The 16,484-nt window shown below is 39.2% G+C and overlaps 1 protein-coding gene across 5 annotated transcripts in view; it reads right to left on the bottom strand.

The window, feature by feature from the left end:
• The window catches only part of cdkl5 (cyclin dependent kinase like 5), a 31,070-nt gene extending 15,805 nt beyond the window's left edge, over window positions 1–15,265 (bottom strand). Inside the window, exons 1-8 of one of the 5 annotated variants that reach the window (XM_079665488.1) lie at window positions 14,773–15,265; window positions 12,289–12,622; window positions 10,625–10,659; window positions 3,110–3,155; window positions 2,890–3,026; window positions 2,353–2,473; window positions 2,083–2,142; window positions 1,102–1,192 (exon numbers count right to left, since the gene is read on the bottom strand). In XM_079665488.1, coding sequence (XP_079521614.1) covers window positions 1,102–1,192; window positions 2,083–2,142; window positions 2,353–2,473; window positions 2,890–3,026; window positions 3,110–3,155; window positions 10,625–10,659; window positions 12,289–12,325 — 527 coding nt within the window. In that variant the 5' untranslated portion in view covers window positions 12,326–12,622; window positions 14,773–15,265. The remainder of the gene's footprint in view (window positions 1–1,101; window positions 1,193–2,082; window positions 2,143–2,352; window positions 2,474–2,889; window positions 3,027–3,109; window positions 3,156–10,624; window positions 10,660–12,288; window positions 12,623–14,772) is intronic. The other 4 variants (XM_079665486.1, XM_079665484.1, XM_079665485.1 and 1 more) reach the window with 4 other exon arrangements.
• Between the last annotated feature and the right edge of the window lie 1,219 nt (window positions 15,266–16,484).

Raw genomic sequence — 16,484 nt, 5'->3', positions numbered from 1 at the left:
AACACCTGTTTCATCTATGATGTGATGAAAAGGGTGAATATGGAAGTTACGCAACGTTATTCATTGAATTGAACCTTGTGCAAAGAAATACATACATATAATACAAAAAAATGAAACAATTAAATATTATAATGCTTCCCAGCTGGCTGCTGTTTTAGAATATAAATAAATTGGCAGCTGCTGTCGTAATTATAAAAAATGTTCAGTCATTATTTTTCCAATTTGGTGAATTTTTAGATAAATAAAAGTATTAACTGTCCCTCTATAGATTGAGAACATTCACTACTTCTTAAGACATATGAACACTCAACTATAAGGCTGAAAATAAGGTTGTTTTTGCAGCTCATGAAAGCTGATGAGTTTGAGAGGCGTGATTTGACAAAACTGTGACAATATGTTAGATGTGACCGGACACATCTAGGAAGCCTTACAGAAGGTAAGGTGACGTATTAGGAATGACAACTAAGAGCAGAGTAGTCGTTTTCATGGATGTTCTGCTGCTACTAATTTCTCTGGGGACCTTCTGTAATCCTCTCATGGACACCTGGAGAACGGCTGAGGTTTTACTGATAGCATATTTGTGTGTGTCAAACACCACTATCTCATACGTATGAATGAATATGCGCTGCCAGATCCTTTAAAGCTCATAGACACATTTGGGATCTTTGGTCCCAGTTTTTTAATGGTTGCTTTATTTTAGTCAGTTAGTGTTATCATTATGAAATGCAGTGATTTCTTTATATCTCTTAGAGTTGTAATGCCATGGCAATAATTAGCCTCATGTAACCTTAAATGAAACATATTCAAATCACTTCTTTGCAGTACGCTTGAAAGATTGGGATTTCAGGAAAATGAGAGCACTGGTGTCGGGAAGGTATCCTGTATCTTGAATTAGGTTATTGGAAACACTATCAGGAGAGAAAGTGATAGATCAAAGTGACACTGTCTGACACAATCTTCTATAAAAGCTGGTAGAGACTTAAAGAAATGCTGAGAATGACTTGTGCGAGCCAACAGAATGAGGTCACTTTCTCTTTCTCCTTGATTTTCATGTTGCACGCACACACGCACTAACACATACACACACACAAGCACACTCACCCCAGCAGCAGCTCAGGAGAGCGGTACCACCTTGTAGCCACATACTCAGTGTAATTGGCATCTGTTCCTTCAGACAGGTTACGAGCGAAACCTGAGCCAGAGAAATATTGAGATGAATCAATCTCATAGATACTGACACTATGTTTTAGACATTCACCACTTTGTGAAACATATAAATGGCTAATTAGTAAGAGTAAAGTGTAATCAACACTCTTGGACGGCGATAGTAACAACATGGCCATCATCCCATGTGACCAGACTCTAATTAGTTATGTCACTGCAGGAGGGCGGAGACCGTGGTGCGGCTGTACAAAAGTCCAATTTAAGCATGAAACATCACAATAAGCAGAATGCCAGCTCTAACAGTGAATAACAAACAATTCTCACCCCAGCTGAGTCAGTAGGATTGCATTAGATAAAAGTATGCAAAGCTGAGTGACTGATTTTGAAAATAGGCACAGAAATTCACCTGGGAAACTCGAATATTACAAAGCAATGCTCTAACTATACGGTTAGTATTTTACAGGGGAAACAGAAGCCTAACCTTCACTGGACTTTCTTTAGATATTACTATGGCAGTTTGATTGTGCAAAAAAACCACCTTAGTACGTTTGACACAGCCAGTTGGCTGCTTTCCAGTGGCAGAATTGATTTTTTTACTACTTGCAAGGGGACAAATTAATGGTGGGATATTTCACAGAGACGTGAGGCCAAAGAAAACAAACTGCCAAGGTTAAAAACAAAGATATAACTTTAAAAAATCGCAGATTATGTGAAAACATCATAATGAACCTTTATGTACAGCAGGATGTCTAATAAATCACTGTTAATAGCTGATTTCCTCTGTTGAACCAATGCAATTAGATCTATTTGACAAGTAAACGTGTAAAACACTGCACTGGTTTAACTGCAGTGCCCATGTAAATCTCAACAGCTCGACGTGATAATATGGCAGCTGTAAAGAGAAGACCAACGACTCACCAAAGTCACAGAGTTTGAGAACATCCTCGGAGCTAATGAGGAGGTTCTCCGGCTTGATATCTGTATTAGAGACGTAGAAAAACAGCTTTTAGCAACATGTTTCAGTGATAGAATTGCAATTGTAACACAATCCCAATATAAGCCAATTACCCTGTATTTAAAGTGAGCTAAAACAACCTGTTTTACTTAAGATGATTGCGATTTTCAGTCTAAACACCAGGTGACACTAACGTTGAGACATTGATGTAGAAATAAAGATGCACTCCTCACCTCTGTGGACTATATCATTGGTGTGACACCAGTTGATGGCTTTGATGAGCTGGTAGATGTAGCTGCGGACTTTATCAGGCGGTGCACCGTTGGGCAGCTCCTCTAAAAGCTCCAGCATGTTCTGCAAACCAGAGAAGAGAGAGGATGTGTAGCTGCAGGTTGAGTTCGCTGAATATGTGTTCTTAAAATATGAATGTTGCTGAACTTTGTCCTGGATTATTCCTACAGGGGGGATTGGACTCCCTGATCTCACTTTTCCTTTAAACCCTGAGGAGTCAGAGGGGACACCATGCTAGAATTACTTGAGTACAGTATGAAAATAAAAACCTGTCATGAAATAAACTCTTGGCTGGATACCCTGGCAACACAGTGGGGAATACCATTATTCACCAACAGCATAGTTCATATGTTGCCATGGTGATGCTGTTTTTATGCTTAACTGAGCAGTCTCAACATGCTGAAACTAGATGCAGCAGAGTGGAGATAAGCAATCAGTGAGGGCATAGCATGAAATAATAATGATAGTGTCAGGCTGACCCTCTCCACATATTCAAAGACCAGGTAGAGTTTCCCCCTCCTGCGAAAAGCCTCCTTCAGCTCCACGATGTTGTCCTGCTTCAGGGTCCGGAGCATCTTCAGCTCCCGAAGCGTCGTCTCCTTGACCTCCTCATTTTCTGTGCGGAAATTAAAAAGGCTGACTTAAATTGCTTCCTTTTTTTTATCCCTACATTTCTCCCTGCCTCGCTCCTTCACTCACCTTCGCTGTCTTTGAATTTCTTAATGGCCACCAGCTCATTGGTTTCCTGTGAAGACATCAGGATGTGAGTTTTGTTCAATCGAAAGGAAAAAAAAAGACATTGAATTAACCCTCCTGTTGTGTTCGGGTCAAATCTGACCGATTTACTACTTTCATCCATCATTACTTTTTTGTTTTACATTCGATTGCATTAAGGCTTTATGATATCCTTCACAGTAGACATTTGAACATATACATTTGCTGTTCACCACTTTCATGGAATTTTGGATGATTTAGTCAACTTTGTAACACCCATGGTGTTCCCGGTCAAAAATGAAGAAATTGAATTAATAACCATCCGGATCAGATAAAACCATAGACTGTATTTAAAACACACACACAAACACCCACACACAGACACCCAACCCCCCCCCCCGCACGCACGCACGCACGCACGCACGCACGCACGCACGCACGCACGCACGCACGCACGCACGCACGCACGCACGCACGCACGCACACACACACACACACACACACACACACACACACACACACACACACACACACACACACACACACACACACACACACACACACACACACCACACACCCACACACACACACACCCTCACCCACACCCACACCCACCCACACACGCACACCCCCACACACACAGAACAATTTCATACATTTCCCGCTCTTATGTGCCCATCCCCCCACATGGATCACACCTGGCACACGCAATACATGTTCAGTGTCTATTCTTTGTATATTTACTGCAGTTTTTCATGTATACCTGCAGTCTGATACAATATTTATAGTTTGAAAGGGTATTAAATGAAATTTGGTGATGATTAATGGTTTTTGTGTTAATGTAATAGCAGTTAAAACAGGACCGGTCAAATTTGACTACGAACACCAAAGTAAGGGGGGGAAAACAAACACAACAGGAGGGTTAAAAAATGCTCAGGGATTCTCTGAGCTATAATGACAGATACAAAGATACATGCAACATTCAAATAAGATGTCAGACATAGAAAGTATTTGTCGAGGGATTGGTGAAAAAGACGTAAAAGAGAAAAGCTAAAGAAATTCATATGAATTTCCTGGCCTCTCAATAAAAAAAGGAAGCCCAAGTTTCAGGCATTGCCAAGTCAAGAGCCATGCTGTGCGCTCTCTTTTTAATTATTGTGCCACAGGGCAATCCCACACAAGAAACAGCACACCCTGGCATAGTTAATGTGCATCGTAGGTTTCCTTCAGCTCCTTGCTGGTAGCTTGAGTGACTTTGCTGAATTTTACAAGCTGCTGTGGATGCAGATACAGAGATTTAGCCGTATTTTGTTTCAAAGGCTGTGCTGCAGCTTCACACATCAAGTCTATTGTCCAGCTTTACTGGAAAACAATACAACCGTAGGTTCTGCTGCAGGTTTCCACATATCAGGTTGATTATTTGTGGGATAAAAAAAAAACATAAATTAGGTATGTTCTTGCAAATAGGACACTCATAGGGTAATTGCACATGTCTTCAAATCCTCTTCAGGTTTTAATAGATGCTTTTCTACTGGCTCTGTCTATGCTTGGGCAAAATACAATGAACACAGCCAGATATAAATCATGCTTTCATGATTACCCCGCTGTATTGTGTTTAAGACCATATTACATTATATTATATTACATGTTACTTGTTAGACGCTTTTATCCAAAGCGACTTACATACTCAATACTGTGGGCAATCCCCACAGAAGCAATTTGGGGAGAAGTGTCTTGCCAAGGGACACAACGACATGCTGACTGCAGTGGAGTTTGAACCTGTGACCCCCTGATCCGAACACCAACGCACCACCCACTGCACCACACTCCTCCATGAGAAGCTCCTGCAAAGGGGAATTATTTCCCACAATAAAGCAATCTATGTGATAGAGCTACCTCTTGACACTGCAGTGAGCATTTCCGTGCCTTATCTCAGAGTACATAAAGTAACTTCATTTGGTCCCAAGTATGCTGGAGGACTAACATTAAAGGTAGGGTAGGTAAGAATGGATAAACCAGCTTGAAAAAAAAACCAATCTGCCCCTTCCTTCAGACTTCCTTACAGAGCCCCTCCTCCAACACACACGAACGTGACCAATGAGGGCACGAGATAAGTTTGTGCACAGATGGAAGGCTGACAGGCAGGTAGGCCATCTTTTACAGCGCTACGGCTTCCACAGATGAAATTGTTGTATGTATTTATTGTCAAAGCATTTAATGTATTCATTGCTATCAGGATGTTAAGAGCATTCCATGAAATATAACAAAAAATGTTTCTATAGTGAATTACCTACCCTACCTTTAAATCACCAAATTGTCTCTGATGATTTGTTTCAGTATGCTCCAGTGAAACCTGATAAAGCTTCTCCTTCCTAACATAGAGTAGCAGTTTGGTCTGGCGATGATTTTCCTTAGAAAGTCTTCAGAAATAACTATCTGGACTTAGGTAAAATTACTCAGAGGTTATATGGTTTGTATTTTAATGAACAGTGACTATTGTAAGGCTGTAGATTAACTTTGATACATGAGAGGTGAGACTGAAGTCCTTAGATGCACACACAGACACAAGTCAAGCAGGTATTCACAGGTGAGCAAGATTATATACGTAAATATATATTTTTTATTAAAAGATAATGCCCTTGATGGAATTTATATAGCTTGAAACAATACATAACACAAACTGTTTGCTTCAGTGGAAGTATGAAAGATGTAATTTTAAAATATTCTTTAAATACAATTTTTTGCATTGAAGAGTTTGTCCTTTGATCACACTAAAAACAGAAAAAAGTTAAAGACAGAAATTATATTTAAAAAGAATTTCAAATATTTTGAAAGGGCGCAACATAACTGAGTAACCTCATTATTCAATCCTAATGTTAGACCCTGAGGAGATGTTGACAACAGCAGTCCAGAGGGAATTACAGCATCAGGCCAGTGTCCTCTGTCCTCTGATACTCTCATGTTTATCTATTGTCCTTTTGTCTAAAGAGGGTCAGAGAGACAGTCCGCCTCAGTGTCGAAAACAGGACCACGTGGTTAGGAACAGAAAACAAAATCAAATAGTATGGGGCAAGAGCTCTTATTTACAATTAATTATAAGTAGAGCTTCAGTTTCCAGTGAAAGAAAGTACATCCGTGATTTCATTGTAATGTTCTTCTTTGTCTTCAATGATGAGGCAAACTTAGAAACACAGATAGCATGTTACACACGCTCTGTGGCAGCACCCTGTAATTTGCTGATGATGCTTGTGGCTCTGACCTCCACTGATTTACCTTTTTTGAGCCACTGTAAAGTCAGCATATCTAAAAATAACCTCTTGCTAATTTTCTGCTGAGGACATGAACAGCCACTGATTGTCACATTCAACCAAAGAGCTATAGCTTTCATATCAGCAATGAAGGTTCATCATAGAATGGCAGGATGTGTGCAATAATCAGGCTACCATAATCTGTGCCACAGAGGAGGTTATGTTAGTGCTCTTATCTTTCATATTAATACATGTTATATGTATATGTTATATAGAGGTCAGCATAATTATGCTAAATGGGAAAAATACACCACACTTATATCCCATTTCTACCTTAAAGCACGTAGCAATTGGCCTGTCATCTATTTGCAGTGCTGTATTTTACTCATCTCAGCACCACCCCCCCCCCCCCCCATCCTGAAAACTCCATATTTTGATTGTCCTTATCTCTTTTCTTTTTGCCCTTTTATTCAATTACATTTGCTTTCTGACACAGGTCCATATCTATTTGCACATTTAGTTTTCTTTTATTTCTTGTCTTTATTTGCCTCCTAAATACTATTTCCATTAACTTCTCAATGTTTACTGATATTGTGGGATATGTACCGTGCCGCTGAACTTGTGCTCTTCAACATGTAGAGTAAAGTAATCTTAAACTGTGACAAAACCTTATATTAAACAAAAGCAACGTTTATTCTCATCCAGACTGATATCTTACATCAACAATCTTTTCATCGTAACCCAGTTCCTTTTATAAATATATAAAATGTCAATCAAAAGTAACTAGAGCCCAGGCACTTACTATGGTTTACCAACAGTCAAAACCACAAAAGCATTCTGCCTACAAAGATTCAAAACTTTAAAAATAGCAAAATCCCCAGGTTTTTGAAAAAATACTTAAATTATTTTCAAAGAGTAACTAAAACAGTTCCTGTTAACCCAACCAGTGGAAATTAATTAAAAACCCTTAAGCGATACAATACAGCAGATAACATTTAGGCACCAGGAATAACCGGCTAGCGTGTAGGTTGAGCCATTGTCACTCCCAACACACAAATTCAAGATAACACATAAGCCTCCACATACACACACCCACATACGCTAATACAACACTTCCATAAAGTGGCAGAACATTGCACAAACGCGGGCACACATTCGCTCGGCTAATTAAATGTTCCATCAAACACATGCTGTACTGTAAAGTATACATAATTTATACAGGGGCACACATTTATAATGCATTTTGTGTCTTGGTAGTACAGTTAGACTCTTCTGAGTCACCTGCTTGGGTTTGAGCCCGCTACCTCGCACTACCACAGACTGCTGTCGACTCCTAACAGGGTGACCCATTTACTGTCAGCATAGTCTCCATATTCAATACCTCCCTTTAAAAATCTTACTCTCCATCACACACACACACACACACACACACACACACACACACACACACACACACACACACACACACACACACACACACACACACACACACACACACACACACACACACACACACACACACACACACACACACACACACACACACACACACACACACACACACACACACACACACACACACACACACACACACACACACACACACACACGCACGCACGCACGCTCTCCCTCTGCCACCCTTTTTCTCTTTTGCCCTCCTTCCAGCTGAGAAAAGTAAAAATAAACTGCTCTCTCGCAGCAAAGCTAAAAAGCTTTCATTGCCATGGTCTGATTCTCTGGCTTTATGTGTGAAAATGAATCCTCCACAACTGTTATATAAGTGGGAAACGTGTCACATGTCACTTCTTAGTAAGTTGGTGCCATAGAAAGGGTTTAACATTATCACACTTTGACAGCTGGTATCTTCATTTCTTTGGTATTGTTGGGAATATAATATGTGGTGCAATAAACCGTAGAAAATAAAAGAGATTGAAATGAAAAAATGTATGAATTGGTGTTGTTGACCTTGGTTTATATGTTGATATCAAGCATTAAAACATATTGTTATTCAGAAACATTTTACACACTACATAATTTCTTTACTGATTAAGTAGCCCTAAACTTTCATTTCTCAGTGGTTGAACACTCTCCCACATTTACTGGTGCTTTTATTACAAAGAATATAAATTATAATTACTATTAATTGCCTCTCTCTCCAAAGTTAGCAGCAAACCAAGTCATTTTTATATGTGTTCCTTTCTTGACTAGTGTTGATATGGAGAAACATTTTCTTAGGCAGCTTTACACAAAGACCTTAATCAGAGAACAAACACTTTACAGACACATGTTAATCTTTGAAAGACAAAAGAAATGTGACAACAAATGCCCATGTTTAGTCGCTTTCAGTTTGCATTTTAACACGTCTGATCATGCAGATTGTGGTTTAGCGTTTAATCTGTCTCTGCTGGGGTTGCAACTTCCTCTCTAACCCTCATGTTCTGCTAACCACCTCGTTCATGTCTCAAGAACGCAAGTGATTGCATATTTAGAGTTCTCACTCAATGTATATAATTTATGGCTCACTTTAAATGTTCATGAAGTGTAGCGTTGAGAAAACTTGGTCAAGTGAAAGGGCCTGAAATGAACGAAACATGCCAACATGGCGTGCGGGGACCACAGGGCAAACGCCCAGCACTCAAAGTACTCACATAATGAATCAAGCCATTTTAGTTTCATTTCCCATTCAGCTGTCACGCAATGTAAGCAGTAACTACCCAGATTTGTTTGCTTCCAATTACATCTTTGAATTCTAAACATACTTGGGTTAGCGTAGGAAACAATAATAAAAATAGCCATTTTGAATACTCTCTAAGAAACACATAAGGGTAAAAGCAGCATTAAATATTTAAAAATGTCCTTTTCCTCTCGTTGACTTCGCTGCGACTGTCACTCCTCCCACATTAGTCCTCTCTCGCTCTCGTGTGGAGTGAGGTGTTTTTCACAAATATATTATGTTCATAAATGAGAGAGAATGATACAGAATTAGACAAAAAATATGTTATGTTATGCAGTCAAAGCTGAACCTACTACTCTATCCACTCAGATTATTCTTCACTACAGAACATTTTATAATGAACGTTCCTCCAAGTGGCTTAGTTTGGAAGAGAGAAGGTATTTATTTATAAAATCTGAGAAGCCTTTACTTTGTCTAAAATAATTGTTCAAGTCTTCTCTTCTCTTTCACATCGAGACAGTTGCATCATAATCACTTCAAATGGAACATTTCTGGCATTGGTTCTTTAATTTTAATTTTTGTGATATATTACATGACATAACAATGTCATTATCAAAAGCAATGTGGGAATACTTTCTCCAAAATAATTTGTGAGTTTAAGGCAAAAAGGCCCTAGTTTTTTGTTTCTGTTCTTAATGACAGTACAGATACTCACTTAACTGAATAGTTTCCCCTCTCATATCTGTTCTAATCTATTTATTTTATTTTGTCCAGAACAGTTTGGAACAATTCGTTTGTCCGATGTGTCACACCCAATCCTACGCCGATTGTTGATGGTTAATTTGAACAGTGATGGATTTTTTCATTCAGATTAACCTTTTCATTACTTTATTAACCAGGATGTGTTGATTGTTTATCTATCCTTGTTCCGCTTTCTTTTCACAGCTATGTAAAAAACAGCAAGAAGAAGAAGATAATATACAACCGCATTAAATCGACAGTATATTTCAGCTTGTTTTCAAACAATTTGGTGTTAGCCATTATAATTGACCATTGTTGATGAGATTTACAAACAAATAAAATATGCTAGTGACAGTAAGGAAGGAAAGAGGTTATCTAATTATTTGTTGCCAATTGCATTTTTCCGAGAGAATGAGTACTTGTACTACTTCTCTTATGACTATAAACCCAATGTAACTTAAATATTAGACATCCTCTACCTATTTTAGTTTTTCAATTTAGGTTGCAACTTACACATTTTCCATATAGATGATTGTGTCGATGATGTTCTCTATTAATTGATTAAAATGGCCATCACCAATTATCCTGCCCTTTGATTGTATTATGTATCCGACCAAGAGTTAAAAAACAAAGAACAAGTAGCCAATCCTTGAAACTGTAACAGACACAAAGATGGCAATTTTTGCTTGAAAATTGACTGATTAATCCAGTCTACATATTTTATCAACGTATGATTTTAACATCTCAAAATGAACTATGACACAAAGACTTTTAGAATAATGCTAACATAAATATTGTCATACAAATATCAATAGCAGAAATCTCTAAAAGTCTTACCTTATGCCTGCACTTAAGCACCACTCCATATGCTCCTGGAAAAAAGAAAAAAACAAACAAACATGTTCGTAAAAAATAGTTGAGAATTCTGGCTAAACAACAGTTAGTAGGTGAGGTGGACGCTCTCTCCCACACACTCTACACACACACACACACACACACACACACACACACACACACACACACACACACACACACACACACACACACACACACACACACACACACACACACACACACACACACACACACACACACACACACACACACACACACACACACACACACACACACACACACACACACACACACACACACACACACACCTGTATTTCACTAAGAGGTCAGGTCTATGTTGGGCCTGTGTTTCAGGCATGTCAGACAGACTTGCATTGGTTGTAAGTACATTTTCTTTGCAAACTGCTTTTGTTTCCACTCAAATCACACACGAAACATAATGAGGTCCAGTCTCAGTTGTAGCTGTTTCAGTTTAAATGTTTAATTTAACCGGGGACCAAGAAACAACTAATTGTCCGACATGTTTACACCAACAGTGATAACATAAAAGTAAAGTGCAGTTTTTCAGGAAACTACATTCTTTGTATTATGAGAAATAATTGCCTCCTTTAATTGCAGCTCTCATGTGTCATACTTTTTGATTAATTTATCCTGACAAGCACTGTTGTAGATCGCAGTTAGTGAGAATTATCTACAGAACAATAAACACTTGGTTACTCTGACTTCTCACATTAAAGTAAAGCCAGGGATATATGTCAGCCTGACTCACTGAAATACGCTAAGATGAAATCATTCCTGCGTTGTTTAATGTGTCAAGGTCTTATACTACTATTCAATCATCATTGGCAGAAAGATTAGTTGTTTTCTCATTTATTTACCAATTACCAATTTGGTTACTCAAGCAAATTTGACTTTTTTTGTTATTCTGCAAAACACATAAGCAAACATTTACAGAAACAAACAACGCAAACCATCTGGGATTATGCTCATGACCTCTGAACTTTCATATGTTTTCCTGAGAGTGTAAAAGTTAATAAAGGTCTGGTCTCTCATCAAAGAAACTCAGAGCAGCTACTGGTGAGTGATGACTGATGACTTTGTTTCCACACTGATAAAATTGTCTAACAAGACAACAACATCTGCGCATAATCAAGAGACAGTGAAGATTCTTAGTCAAATCTGCTAGATATAATGCAGGGAAAAATAGAAATAAGGCCCTGGTAAATATAAGCCTGTTTCCGATAGCCTGGTTCTATCAGCAGTCCAGGAAAATAATGGCTCGGGAAAATATTTGAGAAAATGTAGCAAACAACTTATTAATTCTGTAATTTCCCTTGTGAGGTCAGACATGGTTACATACCACTCAAACGTCTGCACCTTTCAGGCCACAAACTCCAACAATATCCCTCAGAATTGTGATAAAATGATCAGGACATGCCGGAGATATAACATCTGACAACTGTGATGTGCAGGTTTCAACTATACAATGCAAACTGAAACAACCCCACACCCAAATCAGCATTAAAGCGCACACCGTGGATATATGACCTCATCTGATCACCAACCTCAGAGTTGAAGGTTAACAACGCACATTCTCCTCACGTTCCACAAACATGCAGTCAAATATGCTGTGTAAAAACACCCACCTTCTCCGACAATGCCAAGGACTTCAAACTTATTCATCACATCACCGAGGGTGGGGGCTCCTCTAGCAGGTGGAATAAGCTGCTTTGGGTTTTAGCGCGGAGAATCCTGCTTTGATCGGCGGCTGAAGGGGTGAACTGTAGAGTCCATGAGAAACGACGTCTGACCACACCCCATCTTCACAAATTATTCTACGGCTCTCTTCCTCAGTCTATATCTTGCTTTTGAATGTCAGGGTTCTTTTATTTATGGATCTGATTCAAGTCGTTTCAGTTGTCTCCCTTTATTCCTTGTTGTCTTTCTCGCATTTATATCCAAACCTCCACACGGTCGTACCTGCAGGACATGAAACAAAACAGAGAAGCAAGGTGTTAATAAGATATGCTGTCGAAGGGTCACTCCAAGGTCCAACTTCCCAACATGCTTTGCACCGGCAGTAGCATGCTGATGGTATTCCTGGCACAGATGGTGCCTATGTAGGGCATGTGCATGTACAAAAAGGCAGCATTTCCTTGAGGACACATTTAAATCATGGATGACTAAAGCATGATTTCCACACAGTCATTCTCTCCCATCAGCCACACATTTTTTCTGCAGGATTCTGCGAGGGGGACAGTCTTGAGAAAATACTTTGCACAGGTCTAACTTTTAAGTTTACTGTTGGTCAATTGGAGCACAACCCAGCAGACCCCCAGAGGATGAATCAAACAGGTGATCCCCCAATCCCTCAACAACTATTGGCTGGATGTCAGCAACATTTGGTATGGATAGGATGATAAGTCCTGAGGAAGTGCCTCTAGCTTGCCACAGTTGTGGCACAATTTTTGCTACAAATATACTGTAAAGGTTTTTAGAAAGATCCTAATAATTTGGTCAAACTGACGTTTCCTCTGCAGGTGAATGCTTGTGTTTTTTATAGAGATGTCTCAACAATGTAATAAATTGGCATGGTATTTGGACCAGACATTCATGTTCCCGTACAATGAATTTCAATTACTTCTGTGATCTTGTGGTTTATGACCAAATAGCTGGAAATATAGTTACATTATAAATATAATGTAGTTACATTATATGTCCACAGTACTATACAGCTGTACAGTTTTATGCTGATCAGCAAATGGTAGCATGCTAACACACTAAACTAAAATGGTTAACATGGTAACATAACTCCTGCTAAGCAGGAGAATGTAAGCTTTGTCATTGTTGTGAGCATGTATGCAGGTTGAAAGAGCTTCCATCTCTTTGGTTTGTATGGACCCTACCTGCACAACTAAGGATATTCCCATTATCCTAAGGTGCCTTTAATGTTTAACCCAATGTATAACTGCATTTGAGATGTTGAACAAAATGTGTAAAATATAGGATTCTCACCATTTAGATTCTTCCTTAGTGCTAATACATAGCCGGTACTTTGCTTTCCCCTTGTTTTCCAAGATAATGTTCTACATTTATACACACTCAAAGATGAAGTGTTCTGGTTTAGGAAAATAAAAAGACTCAGAACAATTATATCCTAAGATCTCCTCCTGTCACACAGCCAAAAACTGGCCACAATTATGAAATGCCTCTTTTGTAATGTGAATGTTGTTGGACTGGACCCATCAAAGCTTCTCGCAGTAGCAGTCCAACTTCATTTGTTTAACACTTGATATTCAGCAGTGCAAAAACAACACAAATGTTGATTTGGCTCATGTGCCTGTGTGGGCGTTTTCTATGCAGTGTACACTCCACACAGCCTTTCCAGGGGAAGTGATAAGGTGGATGATGAGGCCATCAATGGTTCGTCTTTAAGGATATGGTGCTGCCTCTGGGGAGTCATTAGATTTATACTGTCTGTATCACTCCTGAATGGGTATACACCCCAAAACCCTGCAACTAGAGCAGCCTATAAGCATGATATCCTAGAGGCAAATCTTCCAAAAAAATGGGTTTAGCACACAGTCGGTTTATTGATAAGCTGCTGCTTCTCCTTGCAGCCATCAGGCAGACAGTTGGTAAATGGAAATACCGTGAAAACGTCAAGAAAGTGCAGAACATATTGATAGTCTGGACTGAAACATTAATCTCGCAAACACACGCCTGTTGATGTGTTCATGCAAAAAAAATCACGGGAATTACTGAGTTTGGGATTGTGAATGTAATGGGCTTGTGCGTGCTCCCGTGTGCACAAGAGAGAATGTGTGTGCGTGCGTGTGTGTGAGGTGAGAGAGAGAGGATAGTAATGCTGCTCTCTCTGCATCGAAACTGCGTCTCTCTCCTCGCTGCGTTGCGGAGCGCACCACCATTCCGTCGCTGTCCACGCGTTTCTCTGCCTACACAGCAACCAGTGCATATATTATAAGGTAGTTCACGGACCATGTTCACAACAGTGTTGCACAACAGAACCCGCAAATAGCGTTTACCCATAAAGCCCTAATTAGACATAAATTCACGCACAAAAATCAGTGGCAGCCCGTCCATCATTAAACCAATGAAGACATGTTTACCTGCAGATTTGATGGGTCGCCTATGTGAGGTGAGAAAGCTCAATCTGTGGAGCACACAGCATCATGCCCATGGAGATGATGATGTGGGAAGACGAAGAAACATCATGTGGAGCGACAGGGGGTGAGGGGGGTGAAAAAGCCCGGGCCTGTGCGTCGTGACACGATCAAATATCCTACTCACTCAATCTCCGGATGGGTACGAGACCAAATCTGCAGCCATATCGCAGATGACAGGGTATCCATGTACCGTCAACAATTCTTCAGAGGCTCCGTGTTCATAGTCTCCGTATCAGCTGGTTATAGCAGCAAAATCGTCATTCCTCTGAGCGACGCTGCGGACAGCCAATAGGAAAGAGGGCTGCTGCGCGTTCCAACAGTGGCTTCACATAGTGAGAGCTGTGATCAAATAAAACTTTGGAATGAAAATGCAATCCATCTCCTCATTTGGAAAACTTTAAATATGCCTGATATGAATCACCCTCTAATACCCAGATTCCACACTGTCTGTGTCTGACAGACAGTGCTGTTGCATCCCCCCTTTTAGTCAAACCATGTTGTGACACTGATTAAAAATCTTCCTGCAGCACGCCCTCACTCTCTCCCACCACCTCCCCTTCATTACTGCACTAATTTGTGAAATCAGTGTGAATTCACTCTCAGCAAAGACACTTGGTCAGTCTGTTTCGTAATAAGCAGGTGATATATTTGTACATTATATGCTGCAAAAATACCTCCTTAGCCATCTGATCGGTTTTTTTACCTCCACACCATCCTTTTGGCTCACTGTTGTCACTGCAACAACTGTATAAACATTATTGTGTTAAAAGCAGATTGTTTTTATCTCGCAAATTATTCTCTGACAAAAACCTATATGTTTTTCTTCCTATCCAGCCAATTTATACCACAATTTAAATTCATACTTCATAATTCATCATTAATATACCTAAACCAATCATACAAGTGCATGTGTGTGTTTTTATTTTGAATAAAATACCCTTCTTATCATGTATAATGATTAATGTTATTGAATGATGGTATTGCTGAAGCATTAACATATAAACAATTAGCTTTCAGAGTAATGTTGAGGTAATATTGTCTCGAATGCAGTGGGGATAATGTCGCCTATACATTTGAGTAAAGTAAGATAAGTATACATTATTTAGGTTTTCACAAGTGACCTGACAGTGACTCATCATTAATGTGTTGTATTGTCAAATATAAAGAGACATTTTGGTATTACAGTGCAAAGCCGTAATTATAAAATGTGCAACATTTGGTCGTTTCGTAGCCAAATAAAAACATTTTCTCACCTCAATTTGTGGCACATTTGTTATTTGAGATACAACTATTTTAATATTTAGAGATCAAGAATTGAAACAAGTATTTCACATTTTGTCAGTGACCTTTTCACAAATGGAACATTTGGAAGACATTTTTCATTTTGCACCTAAAAGCAATTAAACATATGTATTGTTGTTTTGAGTAACTTTACATTTAATCAAGTCCTGTACTAATAAAGAAAGGTATTTGTGCATGCAATTAAGCCCCTGTCACACTGTCCCGAAATGTACACCCGATGGCACGAATATTGAATTGTGAATTTCGCACGAAGATGGCACGAACCACACACGAAGGCAACATTTACATTACATTCAAGACATACAACTGCAACGAAAGAAACAAAAACAATTATGTTAAAGTACTATGATACT

This window comes from Notothenia rossii (assembly GCF_949606895.1).
Source record: "Notothenia rossii genome assembly, chromosome: 2".
In the NCBI taxonomy this organism is placed as follows: Eukaryota; Metazoa; Chordata; class Actinopteri; order Perciformes; family Nototheniidae; genus Notothenia; species Notothenia rossii.
This window is presented reverse-complemented; position numbering and strand designations above follow the sequence as displayed.